Source organism: Pseudomyrmex gracilis, unplaced genomic scaffold (genome assembly GCF_002006095.1).
Source record: "Pseudomyrmex gracilis isolate BER0280 unplaced genomic scaffold, ASM200609v1 scaffold_127, whole genome shotgun sequence".
In the NCBI taxonomy this organism is placed as follows: Eukaryota; Metazoa; Arthropoda; class Insecta; order Hymenoptera; family Formicidae; genus Pseudomyrmex; species Pseudomyrmex gracilis.
Window position 1 is genome coordinate 21,895 of NW_018020711.1, and position 18,872 is coordinate 40,766.

The following is an 18,872-nucleotide window of genomic DNA, read 5'->3' on the forward strand; positions in this document are numbered from 1 at the left end:
GACGTGCGTTTGGCTAAAGGTCGGCGCCAATTGGCTTGATTTATTCAATAATTACTCCTTTATTATATGTAATAAAAAAAAATGGTTCAGGACTTTTTGACTCAGTTTTACTCCTTCTACTTACCTACGAAAGATGGTAAAGTAATTGTCGGACACCATGTATATACATATATATATATATATAGACACACACATATATATACACACATGAAAAGTATATATATATAAACAATATATACATATACATACATATACATTTGTGCATATATGTGTGTGTGTATATATATACATATATGTGTATGAACAAAAACCGAAGTGGAATGAACCTACTATAATACATTTCTAACACTTCGCGACCGCTCTGCAACTGCAAATTGCGCAGTTTTAACACAGATACTTTTAACCTATTAAAGATCTCAATTATTACATTCGTATAATGTATATTCTTTTTTTACATTAAAAAATTACAACATATCATTTACAAAAATAAGTGAAACATATTTAAAAGCAAAAATCATACATTGTACAAAATGTAGGAAGAAAATTGAGACAATAATAGGCTAAACTGGTGTAATAACTGTTAGAGACTATCACCCCTAAACAGTATAAGCTATCTTACTTATGTAACAACATAAGAGGACGCTGCATAGATTACAATAATACAATACACCTATGTGTACAAAAAAAATCAAAATAAAAAATGTACATAAAAGAAAAGAAATAAAAACTGCCCGTGGAATCTAAGTGCGGAAATTAGATTTTATTTTCATTTATATTAAATTTTATATAAATACAAACAAATAATATAGCGCTATAAAGTTTTCTGTAACGTTTTCTGTAGTTAAAAACGGTCCTATCAGACCCCGCTTATACCGTTTAGAGTTTACATATTAATTAGCTGCAATAATCATATAAACATACATATATATATATATATATATATATACATATATATACATATATATATATACACATATATATAAACATATATATATATAAAATTCGCGCGGAACAACTTCACCATATTATACAATGAAACAAACGACGGTATTCGCACGTCATCACTACAAAGATTTAAAATAAAACTGCTGCATTTCTACGCGAGCTACGTACGTACCTTTAAAAGTAACAAAGACCTTAAATAACGCGTTCTATAACAAGTTAGAAATATTTATAACAAGAGGGAAAATACACAACGTACAAATTTTAATATTTCTACTTTACCCTTGACAACGCGCCGATGTAACTATAGTGTGAAAACTCGATGGCGTACGAATACTTTTTTCTTTCTTTATATATCATCCTGCATGTTTTCTTAACAACATAATTTTATATCTTATACTTTTATTACTTAGTAACGCGACGCAAAAGCGTACGAATACTTTTTTTTTAATCAGTCACCTAACGACAATTTTTATCTAAAAAATACACGGGCGGTCGCGAAAATGTCTCGACAAACAAAATAGTAGAGCTCGTTAGATCTTCCTTCTGATTTCTCCGCCCTAATTTTCGATCAAGGATCGACGACAGCGAGGAAAGCCGGTGACGGTGCGTATAAACGCTTCGAGAGGGTGTCTCAGCGCGCGACGACGGGCTATTGTATCTATGTTTTTTTTCTTTCTTATTTTTCATCCATAAGAACGGATTTTTTTTTTTACGTATAAAGAGACGCATCATACAGTGCCGTACAGTACCAAAAAAATTGTTTTTTTTTGTTTTTTTTTTTGTTTTTTTTTTTTTTAATGCGCGCGCACAATGCGATCAATTAGTTCTATCTACGCCATCCGTGAAAGTTTGCATTCGCGCGTTAATTCGAATTACACTTTTCTCTCGCTCTCACGTTCATTCTCTCGTTCTTTCTCTCTTTCACACCCTTTCTCTGTCCTTTGTCTGTCTATCTGTGTGTGTGTATGTTTGTACGTGTGTGTATATGTGTAGATCGTGAGTGTCGTCTGGTATGTGTCACGTCAGACCCAACCGGGGTGGTTCAGGAACGAAATTTCTCGATTATAACATTTATCCACGTACTTTGTCATCAATCGTAAGGACCGTCGAACCTCGATCGTTCCGCCGCAATATATTCTCATATATATATATATATATATATAGCGTTTATTATATATATTTATTTTTATATATTTATATATATTTATTTATATGTATGTATTTATGCTAAAGTAGCTCAGAACTATACTTGAATCACTACTCGAAGTCGCGACGGCGCCGAAACACGTGACCGCTACCGATGTTTTGTAAAAAGAACACGTACGCGCCAAATATTCTTTGAAATTGAAAAAAAATTTCCTGCATTTTTTGAGTGAATGTAACAATTCGTTAATATATGACAGCACAGTTAGATAGAAAACTTTATTTTAAATAGAAGACGATGTTTTATATTATATATATATACAAATATGTATGTATATAATACAAAACATCGACAAAACAGACATATGTATACATACTTGTAATCGCGTTCCCTTTACGGCAAATTCGTGTGTATAATTTTATTGAATTGAATATTTGGCGAATAAACGCGTCCCGTTTTAATTGTACGAGCGAGAAGAGGAAGCTGCTTGTCTCACAGCTCGTACAATCTAATTAATAACATTGACAAAGACATTTTTGCGCTTAATTTATCACCAGAGACAAGAATTTTGTCATTAATCTTCATTAAAAATTGTAATTTTAAATTTTAATAAATAAATAACCACAGAAAGAGGAAAGAAAAGAGAGACGATTAAAAGTTAAGAAGAAAAAAATTAAAAGAAAAAAATCGTGATAAAGACGTCTCCGTTCCCGTCATTATCGCGTCTAATTACGTCAACTTCGGCGCGACGTCACGGTTCCTCGCCCTCTGCAATAAGCTCTACCCTTCGTCAACGCTATTCGCTGGGTTCGCTTCCCTCGTATGCTCGACGACGCGATAATATCGGTTTCTATGTCGCGCGGGGGCGGCCCGATCGAGATTCTCTATCACGTGTGAGTAACGCCAGTCCCTCGATTATAATATTATATTATTTACGTCGTTCCCGGATCGTCCTGGCGGGATCCCCCCGGTTAATCATTCTTCTCTCGTTCTCTCCTCCCTCCCTATTGGTTTTCTTTTTTTAGGTAATACAATATATACTTTGTGTGTGTATACATATATATACACATATACATATGTACATGTATATATATATACATATTGTAACAACCGATATCTCTCTCTCGCAGTTCTCTCTCCCTCTCCCTCTACTTTGTATTCGTATGAATTCTTTTTTGTCGTTTCTCGCTCGCACACAAGCAAACATACTCGCGCTCATTCATTTTTTTACACGCATACTCGCGAAGTTTTTCTTTTTCTCCGTCTATATAATATAATCTTATAACGAGAAACGCACGCGTATGCGTATACATCCTTGCGTCTCGATCAGACGTGGTCGCCCGCGCGCTCGCGCGCGCGTATATATACACATACACACGCATATATATTTATATTTATAGTTTATATTTATATATATCTTCTGTATATATATATATACTTTATGTTGTTTTTTGTATGTATACTTTATATATAACAAAGTTATTTAAGGCCCAATACGTTCATATTACGAAGGAAATAATCTGCAACAGAAAGGAGAGACGAACATACGGTTAAACAACGCTTGTATCTGCTTTGCTCCCTGTCGTAAGCACCGTATGAGTATAGAACTATTCAGTCGACAAGTTGTATTTTTTTTTTTTTTTTTTGTGTTTCCTGACGTTGTCAACGTCATCGTCGTCATCGTCGTGAAGAATGCACGTGAGATGATCGCGACCTCGCCGGACGTCGGTACACGATCTGCGCGATCGGATAAAGTGCCGAAATCAATCTCTTGTGATCGATCTTAACATTCCGTTAAATTGAGTTTCGGGAATTAAAAATCGATCAGAATCCCGAACTTGAGAACGTATTTTTCACCGAGGTTCACAAAATTTAAAAAACAAGATAGGATTTTTATTTTTTATAACCTCTTTTAACATTTTTTTCGGAGAACAAAATTGGAACATTTTTATCTCAAATAAGGTTTTAATTTTTTCTTGCTATGCAAATGATCTACGAAGAAATCGTCAAACTGGAAGAGAAACACCATTGTATTATAAACTTTTCTCAAGTGACTGTCAACGATTGACGAGACTGTGTACCGGCATTCCAGTCGGAAATCAATGTTTTCTTCTTTTCGCGTGATTCTAGCGTGTTATTTGTCCAGCTTTCCTAGATTTACCTTTAAGCGCACGTTTATCTTGACGTTTCCTAAGAAGAATCATCCGACCAAGGACAGACAACCACTTGGTTGTCTTTCGAGAGAAGCGCCAAATCGATACTTTTTATCTAAGACAGCCTCTTGTGACGCACGTAAAGAATCTATCAACATTTAATTTTTACGTAAGGACCAACGGAGTTGATCGCAAAGAACAATATGCTAAATTTGCACGACACAATATTTTGTCTTACAATATAGGTAAGCATAACAAATTCAATATTTGTGATGTATAATAATTTCTTTAACGCAAGAGAGAAAAGTACAGATCGTCCCAAAGAAACGTGACAGCACAAATGGATAACAATTTGTAAGATAAAAATTATTATTTTTAAGTTGCTTATATCGAGCAATATATATTTGTATGCGTTACGTATTGAATAAACAGGTGGAATAAAATATGTGAGAAAATATTACTTGGAATTAGTTAAATCTGATAATTAAGAAACGAAAATAAACACCTGCTAAAGAGAATTAAAACGATATTGTCATTCTTTTGGGACACTCTGTAAATTTAGAAACCAATTGTGGTAAAATAAACTGTTTGTTTACATTATTACAACAAACATGTTCCACGTAATTTATATATAAATTACATAGTTTTGTGGAAAATTATCTATTATGAGATTATCTATCACATTTCAATTCAAACATAGATGCAAATATAACATTTAAACAGTCAACGTTGGTCATTCGGAATTAAAATTGGGGCTAGAGTATAACAACGAAAAGAAATTAGTGTTTTACAACAGTGGCTGAAAATCCGAATAAATTCACTTTATCCGTTTGAAATGCAGACCACCTGATGATAGATTAATTCCAAATGAATATTATGGAAGATAAATCAGATTTAAAGTTAAAATATTTTAGAATTTCAAAATAAAGCCGTCCAAAATAGTGAATAAACTTTTTTTTTTAGAAAGTTCGGGAGAGATTTTATGTGAGCAAACAGATTAATATCAATAAACTCTATTGATAAAAATGAAAATTAACATCAATGAACTATTTTTGTTATTACAAATCTAATTCAACCTCCGAATATATATTCATTCATCAGTATTATTTCTCGTTCAGGATGTCCAGACAATACTTCACAAAATCTAACATTAGCGGGAAAATTGTAATTATGAAAATTTGTCAATGCTATTATATTTATTTCTCTCTCTTTCTCTCTCACTCTCTCATGTGCGAAAATTTGAGACAAAAGTTTATATTTTTATCATTGTTTTGGACAAATTAGACAATCAAGGACGTATCCAAAAGAGAAATAGAGCTGGTTTACTTTATTGTTGATAACCGTATAAAGCATATTTACAAATTATATCTCTCTAGAGATTTTATCAGTTTTAACTCCTTTAAAGCGTATCGAATTCTCTCTCAGTCGAATTGCTCAGACTACTCTTCATATAAACTATAAACTATTCTTATCAATTGTAATAAAATATTACAGTATATTTTGTATTTATTTTCATAAAACGCACATCTGTGAGAGAATGTGGATTCGCTTAAAACATTTTTTCTCAATATTTCTTAGAGCGTTAATTCTTATTAGAATAGTTGAGTAATTAAAGAGTTAAAACTGGTGTGCCAATTGTCGTTCACTGTGTCGTATTTATCGCACAAATTAGAATATACAAAAAATTTGACCACAACATAAGAGAATCAAAAGTTATTCTTACTAATTTTGTACAGAGTTGCTTTGTTATCCCTATTTTTTGTTTTAATGAAAAAATATAACAATGCACACAACTCCCGAACATTCGATACAGTGGTACTCGGACAAGCGATTTTGCAACATGTCAAATGGCCGTTTGCGCGCGATAAAATACTTTTTTTTAAAAACAACTCGCTTATACGCTAACTCGTTGTCGATTGTAAAAACATATATTTTGCTGATAATATATTAACTGTTTTTTGTTTTGTATGATACATAAAATAATTAAAATAATATATAAACTAATAGACGTAAAATAATAGATTTATAAATTTGCCACATCTTTCATATCATGTATATTTAATCAGTAATTTTTTTTAATCATGCCTTTTTTATATACGTTAATGTATTTATATTTGATTAGTACTTTTTCTTATCGATCAATAAATAAGATAATGTGGAAATAATTGAATACGTTTCGAGAAATGAAAATTTTTCTTTCTAAATACAAGAGTCTGCTTGCACTATTTTATATATTACAGCACACATATTTAAAAGTTTAATTAAAAAGAATAAAAAAGATAAAAGATCAAAACATAATAAAAAATTTAAAAGATCCAAATATTTCTCACTATGTAAAGCTTTAATTTATACTATATAAAAACGTGATAGACATAAATGTACATATTTATTTCTGCAACGGAAATTATTCTTTAAAATTATAAAATATAATAAAGAGAAGAATACAGCAATATTTGAACGTAAGAAATAGAAAAAAAACATATTACATTTATAAATACAAGAATATATAACTGACAACAAAAATAAAAATAACAGTAATCAAATTATTGATATAACAAAGATAAAGAAGATAGCTTAAAGTGTTATTATAAGACCAAGAAATCAATATTTTCAATATTATTGATGGACAACTAAATATTAGGTTATTCGATACGAGTTATTTGTATATAAGCCAATATACAAGCCGGATGTACGTGTAATCATATATATATAGAGAGATTCGAATTCAATTCAATTCAAAAAATCATTAAACATGCACGGTTTACAAGCATCTTTATCTATGTAAAAATACTTTCATGTCTCATATATGAAAATACTCAATTTATCCTTCTATGAAATTAAAAAATTCCATTGGAAAAGACACTAGTCAGATTATTGATGGAATTCGCCAACTGGATCTTAGTAACAAAATCCATGTTGTGAAAATTAGTATTAAATTTTCTTGTTCAAAAGACTCAAGCATGGGCAAGTCAACAAGACGATTCAACAACTTGAAGAGAAAAAGAACATCAGAAAACTGCGCTTCTTAAGAGTTTGAAGTTTTGACCGAGATAAAATAAGTGAATAGTCATCAGATCTAATCCGCTTCACACCGAGACCAATTTTAAATAAGATAAATCTAAAATTTCTATATATAGTAATTTTTATTATTAAAAAATTTTAAATCAGATAAATCTAAAATTTCTATATATAGTACTTTATGATAGTTTGCCATGTCATGCCATGTTAAATTGTATTAGATTGTTTCTAATGATTTCATCTTCAGTAAAAATTATATCGAACACGATTACGAATTTCAAGCATCAGTCGACATTGGTATTCGCCTCTCCGAGCACCCTTGCTCAATATACACACACATAAATCGTCTTAAAAATACTGGTTTTATCAGCGCAAATCTCCGATCCGGAGATTCGCAAGGTCGGGCATGTAACAAAAACGATAACGTAACACAAACAACTGACGTGATTCGCGCGTTGCCCTCGCTCCATTATTTTCAACACAGGCAACGTAATCGCGTCCGATCGCTTCACGACGAGACAGATCGTCGGCGCGATCGATCCGCCGACGGCGTTTTTGTCATCATCTTGCTCTTCGTCATCGAGATCTTTCGTATCCGAGTTGGCTCGCGGATTCTTCCTAGTAAGCGTCGTCAACTTCCGGTGCCCGATGCCACGAGATCGTCGATTATTTCTCTCTCTTCCGGGACGGTCGGACTCACCGAACAAAGTTCGCGACGCTGATCGCGTTCCTTGTCCGCTCGGCAGCGCCGGGACAACGCTCCGCGTCATGTCACATGTCGGAGCGATTCAGCTGTCGACGCTGAACAGCTCCTTATGGAGGGCCGGAAACTCGAGATGCGGTTGCGACCGCTTGAACTTTGCCAGCGCGTCCATATGCAGCGATGAGATATCGCGTAGCTGCGGTATTTTCGCAAGAATCGCGTCGCACACGGTCACGTCGCCCTTGATTGGAGTCATGTGGTTCCGATCGAGTTCCGATCTCAGTGCCCTTATCACCGCCTGTGACAGCCTGTTGATGTCGCCCAGGCACTTCAGTCCGGGTCGATCTGTGAGTTTCATCCCCATTTAATAAATCATACTGTGTCAATAAGTTAAAATATAATAACGATAAAACAAATATTTAATATATAATTATTAGCATATACGTACACACAATATATATATATATGCAATTCTTCAATAAAAACATGTCCTTTTAATTTTATAAAATTGTATAAACAAACCACTCTATGATAGATAACATGAATGTATATATTTGTACATTATGGTCAAAACACGGGCGATCCTAAGATTGACTGGTCAGTGCGCAAAACAACCAAGCGTCTTGGTCAAAGCCCGAAATAGTTTTTTTTTTTACCGTACTTTTCAATGTACGCTACTATCGCAAGACATTCTAAATTAGGTTGGGTTAGGGTTTTACGGAGAGGGGACGCAGAGGGAGAGGCGGAGTTTCTCTCCCGCCTACACGTGATACGATATAGTATATGATACAAACGAAATATTTTATACGTCTCAAATGTTCATTCGGGCTTTGACTAAGACAACACTCGCTTGTCCCGCGCATTGACCAGTTCTATCTAGAAACGCCCGTACTTCGAGCTTTGATCATAACATATATACATATGTGTATATATTTTTTACTATTATTTCAGCGAGTATATCTTGTCACACTAAAATTGTAAAGCGCTTAATAGTCTGCCACAAGATTTTATTAAATAATTTGAGATAATTCTGTGTATCTTAAAGTTTTTAATGAGCGTGAGTTTGTTTACACTCACCAGGACTAAGTAGAACAACCGCGCTATAGAGCGCCAACTCGGTTTCGGTGAGCTTCAGTTCAGCGATGCTTCTGGCCAGCTCGAACACGCAGGAAACAAGCTTCATTTCCGCCGTATCCGTCGTGTAAAATGCCTCCTGCGGCAGCAAGGTGTCGCCATACAGGACGCAATTTTGCTGGAGATCGAGATACCTGCTCATTCGTAGCACAGCCAACTCGAAGGAACCTGTTACAATTTAAAATGAATATTAGCATATATATTTTTTCTAATTAATTTTTTTCTATTGTACATTCTACTCGACTTTATTTTTTCGGAACTTTAACGAAATCTTTCTTGTTTTAATAAAATAAAAGAGTAACGTAATTAACATAGTTACAAAATATTATTTCTATTACTTTCTACATTTAGTTGTTTAAGACAACCAATGAATTTTTAATAAATTTTCGTTAATTTATTTCAAATAAAATAAATATAATGTGTATTAGAAAAATTTAGAGATAACGTTATTGAGTCAAATAATTATAATGAAGGATAAAATTTAATTACTTACCCGTCGTATATTTTAGAATTAAAGAGAAGATAATTGAAGTCATAAAAATTTACAACGCACTGAATTATGCGGAAAAAATCCTTTTTCGAGAAAATCGTAAGTGTGTATAGAAGAAAATGCAATTACATACCGGCCTTTAATAATACGATCTGGTCGTCCTGCGAAAGTTTCATGAATCCAGGGACCATTTTGGCGAATTCGATGATCTGTTGAATGACGGTGGTTAACTTCTGAGCGCACTCGAGCCAGAGCTCCTCGTGTCCCATGTTCTTATAGTAGATCATTCTGGACAAATCGGTGGACTTTCGGAAAGCCTCCTGGATCTCTTCCGTCGATACCAGACACGTTCTTGCGTGCGCGTCCGCTATCGTTTTCGAGAGAAGCTCGCTGATCTGTGCCGGATCTGTAAAAGTTTGGCGGATTTCCCGCTCGTATTCCTTTCGTGATATATAGACGCGATATAAAAAAAATCAACTATATATATATACATATTATATGTAAAATACGAAAGAAGTTATTCAAAAACAAAGATATTAAATACATTTCAAGCGCTAGCATTGAAATATATGTATTCATCTCTCTTTGTTCAACACAAATTATCTTTATGGAATCACTACTAAAATTTATGTGTAAATTATAGATTCAAAACTAGAAATAGACAAAGTATACATAAAGCGGAAAAAAATGGTTCATTCTGTAGTGTTAGGATTTTTGATTTAAAAAAAATTCCAGGTATTCCAGCTCATTTTTATTTATGCTTTGTATACGCACGAAATAAAATCAAAAGCACTTTTGAAAGACAGAAAATCTACCGGCAGATAAATACATGCAAAAGTTATAGATTATATAAAACTTGCAATTTTTTACAAGTACGACATACGAACAACAACAACAAAAAAAACAGAATATGAAAATCACTTTTACGAACTATACGGGGTATTAATAAATTCGCAAATGTGTGCACAAACAAAAGATAAAGGTCAACAAATATAAAAGTTAATAGTTTGTCCGAGGACAGAATCTGCATAAACAAAATAGGAGATTCAGAGGAACGTAATATTTTGCAGCAATATATATACATGTGTAACGAACATTCAAGTTTCTGGAATAAAGCTACAGAGGACCGACGTTTTTATTACGCGCAATATAGTTAAATACGTTAAAACGTTTATAATAATTTTATCGCGTCGGCAAAAAAGGTATAGATAGTGTCGTACCTCGTAACATAAAAGAGCAAGTAATTACCATTTTTGAGTAACTTTATGAATTTTTCATGAGGCTGCACTAGTTTCCATGTTGATTAATGGATTTTGCTGGTAAAAATCGTATTTCTCTCTTCGAGATTTCATCATACAACATAATACAATTTACCCTATTATTATCTCAAATTATTATTTTAAGATAATATTTTATGTGTTATATGCGTGTTATGTATGTTTTAGTACATAATTTTAAAATGATTAAATCCTCTCTCTCTCTCATTTCCTCTCTTTCTCTCTCTCTCTCTCTCTTTCTCTCAAGAAACGTACTTTTAAATTATATATCTAAATAAATGTGCTGTACACAACTGAAATCTTCTGTCAGAGTCACACATTTATTATTCAAAAATAAAATTAAAATATTGAAAAAATTGAATAATTAAATTCGTCTACGCTCTTTTGTCGTTTCCTCAACTCTATCGGTTCTCGGGAGCTGTTCTGCAAGAAACGAGTAAGCGAGTGCTGTACAAGCGAGTGAAAGAGGGGAGCGGACCACACATGCTCATGCAAAGGAAACACAAACGTAACCTCACATATCGCATGTGACATACTGGGCAGACTCGGCACTTCGTCGTCCTCAGATGGGTTGCTGACCCTCTGTTGCTGACCGCTCAGAAAGGTCGTCGAGTCGACCATGGTGTATGATCCGTGGCCTAAAGCGGCGAGTTCGACAGCGTTTTCCTGCTTTACGGCGACGATTCCGCCACCACTTAGCGAACCGCTGCCTCCGCTCCCGCCTCCACCCCCGGCGGCGCCGGCGGCGGCCGCGGCGGAACCGCCACTGCCAACACCACCTCCGCTGCTGCCGCCGCCGCTGCCATTACCACAACCGTTACCACCACCTACGTTCCCACCACCACTATTACCGCTGCCACTGCCGGTACCGCTACCACCCCCTGAGCTGCTCCCGGTTGTAGAAGCGGACAGAGATTTTCCTGATGTGTCGAAAAATCAAAGTTAAGGATGCAATTTTTTGGGATCAGACTTGCATGCTAAATATTTCATTCTTATATACGAAATATTTCTAGAGGAACAAGATAAAACTCTTTTTCGCAATTTTCCTCGAATGAAAATATAATAAAGCGTAGGCAGAAACGTAGATGCGTGTACAACACACGTTACGAAATAATTCCAGAGATAATATCTTCCCCGTGTTCCGAAAAACCGAAAATCCTCTCGTGTGGAATTACTGAATAAGAGAGGAAGATGTCATTTCTATGAAGAAGATATTCGCGTCAATCATTTTTTTTCTTAAGAAACATTTCGTTCGAAAAATTACGATTTCTACGCTCCGTAACTTTCGGAATTAGTCCGCTAGATCGTGCTCCAGTAATTATTAAAAGATAATTGGATGTAAAACCTTTTTATTAATTAATGGTTTCTCGGAACGCTTTGTAAAATGAACGTGAACTTCGTTCTATATGCACTATTGAACTGGGTTTAAGCTATTATCAAAGCGTATAGCTTCACATAATGCCTCGCTCTTAAAATGAGATTTAACAACTCGAAAGATAAGTACAATAATTGTATGTGTCATTCGGAATGGGATTCCACATTACGTTTACCGTTACGGTAATGTTTATCTCCAACAGAGACCTACAGACTCTCATTCTATTTTACAACAACAACTATTACACTCACGCACACGTAGAGAAAAGTTTGCATTCGTACTTGATAATAAATGTTTTTGTTTAAATTGTAGAAAGTAACAAAACTTGTAAACTTTATACGCACACACACATACATAGGCTACGTCGGAAAGCGCGCTATCTGCGTTATTGCGTCATTTTATCTTTTTTCTTTATTAGATGTAAAAGATAAAATGATTGATAGAATGACGCAATAGCGCAAATAAACGCGCTCTCCAAACGCAGCCGTATAACGTATGTATACTATTCAAAATTATATTACTAATTAAACAATGTTTTTTTGCAAACTTTTTCAAACACAATGTTTTTTTTATTTATGTTTTTTTTATTCTTGACGATTGTTGTTTAACTAGAAAAATATTGTTTTTTCCCGATTTTTGTCCCACTTAAAAACAAATCGCGGATTAAGTATTTGTTTTTATGTTTTTTTGAACAAATATTTTATTGGATAACTAGTGATAAACATTGTTGTTGTATCAGCCAATGTGGTGGCGCGTCATTGATCCACTTCGTTTCTTCGGAAAATTTTGCTTTCGTGTGTTCCAGTCAAACTTAAACTTAATCTCAGTAGAAACGATATATCACAATTCTTGTGAAATAAATCTAAAGACGAGCATTTATAAACGCATATCGAAACTCGAGACTCTTTCTCACGTAAATATCGTGTGGTAACGTTGGTGTACTCTTTTACTACTAATAAAACTTAAATACAAAAGAACTCGAAGTGAAGTTTATGTCGATATTGCAGAAATGGTACGCAATGAAATACGCGAAATATTTGTGATATTGCCTGAGAAATCATTATCGATGACAAGGACGTGGGATAGAAGGGAGTCTGGGTGACATTAAAGACGCGAACGCAATTAACTGCTGGGTTAATGACAGTGCTCCGGAATGCATTTAGCGTGCCAGTTACGAAGCGAGAACTTAACAGTCGCGCCCACAAAATTACAATCCTGCAATATAGCGCGCATTTATTAAAATGATCTCTGGTGCAATATGCACGCGCTCCGGAAGCAATTTTGTTCTTTAATTTCTTCGAAAAACCTGACTACAAAAATGAAGTAGAAGTTTAAAAGAAACTCATCTCCGAAACGTTGTGTGCGTTTTATTTTGCACAAGTTTGTTTTTTTTATTGATTACCGAAGAGGAATTCAAAAATGGTCGACACATATGAATTTTTTGTAAAAATAATAAAAGTTTATATTGGTTTTATTATATCATCGTAGGGCTCCATATGGCCTGATCCCTTTCTATTATTAGAAATGATGTAAACACGATATTATTAATATTAAAAAAAAATTATCGTGCCGTACTTTCATCTACGGACAATGCGAAAATTAGTTTGCAGTTCTAGAATTATGCTTATTTTTTTCGAGGATTAAATATTTTTGTTAAATTAGATGCAGCAAAAATACGAAAGCCTATTTATTATTCTTTACTTAAATGAAATTTCAGCTGATGTTGCTTTTTGAAATAATGTCAAATTAAGTGTCTCTCAATTACGAAGATATTTGATGAGAGAAAATTTCGCACAGTTGTGAAAAAACAAATGTTCAAATTTACATTAGGAAAAAATATCGTTTGAGTTGCACGCAAAGTATTTTCTTCATTTCTCGTAATTTTCCTCGTTAAATATCCTTGTAACCGAAATGCAATTTAAGATTCTCCTCTGTGAAGTAAAGTTTCTTCTGAAATCCAGTCGAAGAACAAACAGACTTATCTTTAGTATTCATGAAATTTAATTTAACAAGATCTTTTAATCCGCAACCTCTCGGTAACTTCAACAACGCATTAATACCGAAATAGATCTCGTTTTTTTTTCTTTTCTATATAATTCTTTATTCCTTGTAAATTATCGAAAATAACGAGAATTCCGAGAAACTTGTACATCTTAAACTACCAAAGAAGTTTTAATCTCTCGACAATAAAATATTCTTCCAACTTTATTATAAAAATTATCTCTCTTTCCACATTATTTGTTCTAATATGTATACATATACGAGAGAATGGTATATCTTTATATAAAAAAATAATATGTTTCTTATCGTTGTGTTCGACGTCCGCGGCGTGATAAAATGATAAAATGGCTAATGGATTCGCGTGTCTCGGGAATAGCGAATATGGAACATTACTTACCGGTGGTGACCACGCTGGGTAACACGCCGGTCGCGGTGACAGCCGAGGGTGTATCGGGAGCGACGGTGTCCGCGACTTGCGTTTGCGTCGGCCGGGGATCGTAGGTTGTCGTGCTGTCGACGTAGTCGGCGCTAAGCTCGTAATTCGTCATCGCTTGATGATTATAATTCGTGTAGCCGCCGGTGCCGGGACCTGACGACGTGTATTCGTTACCGCCGTACGGGTACCTGCGAGAATAACGGATGCTGATAGATAGAGACTGATTGTTGTACTTATTCATTCCTCTCTCTTCTCTCAAGATTACAATTTCTTACACTATTATCTTTATTTCGTGTCTTCATACTCTTTCACAAGAACAATTTTTGAAATTTTTTAACTCCGAATCGTCGACAAATAAGATAACGAAATTCGAACTTGTTATAGTTTTTCCGTCTCTTACAAACGGATACCGAAAGAAATGTGTATTCTCTCTTGTTTGAGAATTTTGCTAAGAAAGAATATAAGGAATGTATCCTTCTTATATCTTAAGAAAAACTTACTAATCTTTCCTACTCTAAGATTTCTTTTTTAAAACAAGAAAATCTCTTGTGGCAAAATCGTTAAAACGAGATCAGTATCAACTTTGTTCAGATTACGCGGCGGATTTGCACGTGTCTTCAACGAAAAGAGCGAAGGTTAATGACAAAAAAGACGTGATGTAAACAATTTTTTTCATATTTATATTTATATATTGCAATAACAGTTATATTAAGTTAAGTTTTGCATAAATTAGACATTAGAAAGAGAAATTTAAATTAGAAAATAAAAAACTCGCGAAACGAAAGTTTCGAGAAGTAACCTATATTTAATAAACTGCAGAACGCTTCGAAACGCATCAAAGTTTATTTAACGCGTTTTCCTCTATTTTAATATAAATTTCTGATGGTAGTTACCCGCCATTATAAGGGTGATGTTGATCCGAACTGCTCGGCGTTTGATGCTCGAACACGCTGCTGTCCGGCGCCGTTTCCGAAGCCGCCCTCATTTGCGCCCGATGAAATCTGACTTCATCCTCGACCTTCTCCCGTTGTTTTTTCGACATGCGCCCAAATTTAACAGCTACGAACAAACAAAACATATTTATAATAATATCGAGATTCATATCAAACATCTCATTAAGATGAAAAATAAACAAATTACCGATGACTTTATCATTTCGATAACTCGACAAGTAAAACAGATTGTACAATGCATATTATATTGAGGTTTTTTTTTAGAGAAATTGTAAATTTTCTGAATAAAGTTTACAAAAGTAGAATTACAAAACTTTTTTTGCAAACGCGCAGATAACTATTGTGTCTTTAACACAAAATTTACTCTTTCGATGCATTTTTTTCGCAGAGTTATAAAACACCTATATTACACACAACATTTTTTATCACAACCTTGTGAATATCGATTCTTATTTTACCTGCACTTAATACACTAAGTTATACGGTGACATAAAGATTTCATTGTAATTCCGCGCAATTTTCAGGTAAGGCGGAGTATGCATAATCGAACAGAATCAAATGCTTTGATTGGAATCAGCTATTGTTTCTTTCTCCTTCATTTTTATGAATTCGTTATCGATAATTACAAACAATCATAGAGATCAGATATAGGAGGGACCGTCGAAACACAACTGTTTGTCATCGTCGTCGCGAGGCGATAAAATCTAACGGGTGTTCCGCGGATCGATCGAGATCGAGTCGCATGCGATTCTCTCCTCCTACTATAGACCGGTCCCTTCCTCGCTTGTAAAGAAGGCTCGGCAAGGAACGCGGAAGAACCTCGGCCGCGTCCTCCTCATCTTCTTCGACACTATCATCGTCTGGTCGCGACGCACCCACTCGGTGACATCACGCGCGCGAACTGCAGTTCGAAAAACAATATGCTCTACTCAGGGTGGTCATATTTTACTCGAGTGACTACGTTAAAATGCCATATTTAACAACAAAATGTTAAAATAAATTAATTGCCGCTTTGAAAAAAATTAAAAATCATTGTCCAAAGTAAGCTACAAAATGAAACAAAATATCTTGCCTAATGTTAGTTTGTTATACATATCTCTTTAGTGTTTATACACACAATTGTATATATATATATTGTACGAGAAATTTTATTTTATGGAATTGTTACGAGAACGCTTGCAACAATTTTTCACGTATAATCAATCATAAAATGTCTCATTATTATTCCGCATACTCTGATAAAAGCGATTTTAATATACATCTTCAGATTTTTTCAATGACACTGGCGTTATTTCTTTCGCTCTCTTTCTCTCTCTCTCTCTTTTGTGTAAGTATTTCAAGATAATCACGTGTCAACGTTGAAGACTTTAATTTTTTTATTAGAGAAGTTTGCATTTAATTTTAAAACCTAAAATTGACAAAATAGTTTAAAATATTCTTTTTAAAACTAAAGTTTTAATTTTGAAAATAGATTTTTCTACATTGACCTGGTTTAATTTTTCATTCCAAATATAACGAACATTCAAGAAATATCCGACAAAAAGTATGTCACAAGAGCATAAATTAATTATAAAAAGAAGATAAAACATTAATTTTTCAAAATACGAAATTTTCACTTACGATCTTTATTTCGACTTACAAAATTAAACTGCTTTAAATGAAAATAATTTTTAGAGTTCTTTATAATTACCTCATCTCGCAAAGCTGCTGCAAATGTACGATAACGTCGACTTATGCTATTTTTTCGATTTTCAATTACGTAACTAACAAATGATAAAAGAGAGCGAGAAAAAGAGAGAGAAAGAGAGACAGAGAGAGATTTCGACTATTCTGACTGCGATTATTAATACATTCTCGTCGATTTATCGGTATCTGTGTGCAGTTACGCGCGTGCGTGTCACGAGGGTGGTCGTGAGAAGGGTTCCGAACGACGTGCGCGGGGATGATAAGGGAGACAGCGACGTCAGCGGCTAACCGAACAGCTATCATACGGAGGCACGGCGTGGAGAAGAGGGAGGAAGCGGAGGGTGATCGACCGAACGCGGATAAAGCGCGAACGAGAAAATGAGATGGGGGAAGAAAAGGAAGGAGAGAGAGACGGAGACGGCAACAGGAAGAGTATGCACCTACCGGTAGCTTACGATGCACTTTCTGGCATTCTGTATGCGCGCGCAGTGCAGAAACGATGTATGTATTTGCAGCTTATCGCGACGGAGGGTAAATAAAGCGATAGTGATTCTGAAATGTCGAGATTCCCCATTACCGAATCCCGAGCTTAATCTCTTCAATCCGATGCCTTCTCCGTTTTAAAATAACGTCTGAATTTTTCACATCGCGATTTTGTTTTCATTGTTATAATAAACGAGAGAGAGCGAGATTTTTGCGCAAGCAAATGCAATTTCAGACGCTTCAATAAATACTAACTACAACTGATTGCAATAAAACTTCAAAAACACTTCAAAAAAACTGCAAAGTTTCATTAATTAACGGGTTATCAGGTTTGAAAAATTGCGAATAATACATGTAATTGTTTTTCAACGTTTGGTGAAGAGATATATGCTTTACAATTCGTTATTAGTAAAAACTGCGAATTATGTAACGGCAATTCTGTGAGACTTTAGCACTTTTTGAATAAAAAAAAAAAATATTATAAATATCAAAGTGTTCTAATCTCATTGTGCAACAAATTAGCTTAAATTTTAATATCGTAAATTTTATCACGCAGACAATGCGCTCTGAAATGTTTTTTAATTATCAATAAATGCATATACCGATAACAAAATATTTCATTGTTGAAATTAAAAGCGTGTGACATTTTGTCATTACAATTAGCATTTTTATCGGCAACGTGGATGTCCCTCTTAAATTATACAATCGCTACATTTCATTGATTATCATTTATTGCAAAATAAATAAGTTAATAAGTTTAGCGGACTAGGTTTAATCGTGGATCGCAACACCGGCCACCGCCGACGATGTTATTTGCCAGTAGCCAGATAAAAACGCCATGCTTGATAATTGGCCGCCAAAAAGCAGGAAGTTGCGGTCGACGTCTCCCTCCCTTTTCTCATATAAGCCCGAATATCGTGGTTAAATATCGTCGACCTTTGGGAAGCGACAAACCGTGTTTCTTGTATTTTTTTTTTTTTTTTTTTTTTGATGATAACACGCAAAGTTACTTGTAAAAAAAGAGACAAAATGAAATGATGGAATGCATAAGTAGATTAAAAATGCGCAATAATT

The 18,872-nt window shown here is 34.4% G+C and overlaps 1 protein-coding gene across 16 annotated transcripts in view; it reads right to left on the minus strand.

Moving 5' to 3' along the window:
- Positions 1–6,513: 6,513 nt before the first annotated feature.
- The window catches only part of LOC109856625 (probable nuclear hormone receptor HR3), an 87,931-nt gene continuing 75,572 nt past the window's right edge, over positions 6,514–18,872 (minus strand). For 14 of the 16 annotated variants that reach the window (XM_020432109.1, XM_020432108.1, XM_020432107.1 and 11 more), the window contains 6 exons: positions 15,570–15,735; positions 14,638–14,864; positions 11,383–11,784; positions 9,721–9,993; positions 9,041–9,265; positions 6,514–8,308 (listed from right to left, as the gene is read on the minus strand). In XM_020432109.1, the coding sequence (XP_020287698.1) occupies positions 8,049–8,308; positions 9,041–9,265; positions 9,721–9,993; positions 11,383–11,784; positions 14,638–14,864; positions 15,570–15,735 (1,553 nt within the window). In that variant the 3' untranslated portion in view covers positions 6,514–8,048. The remainder of the gene's footprint in view (positions 8,309–9,040; positions 9,266–9,720; positions 9,994–11,382; positions 11,785–14,637; positions 14,865–15,569; positions 15,736–18,872) is intronic. The other 2 variants (XM_020432110.1, XM_020432111.1) reach the window with 1 other exon arrangement.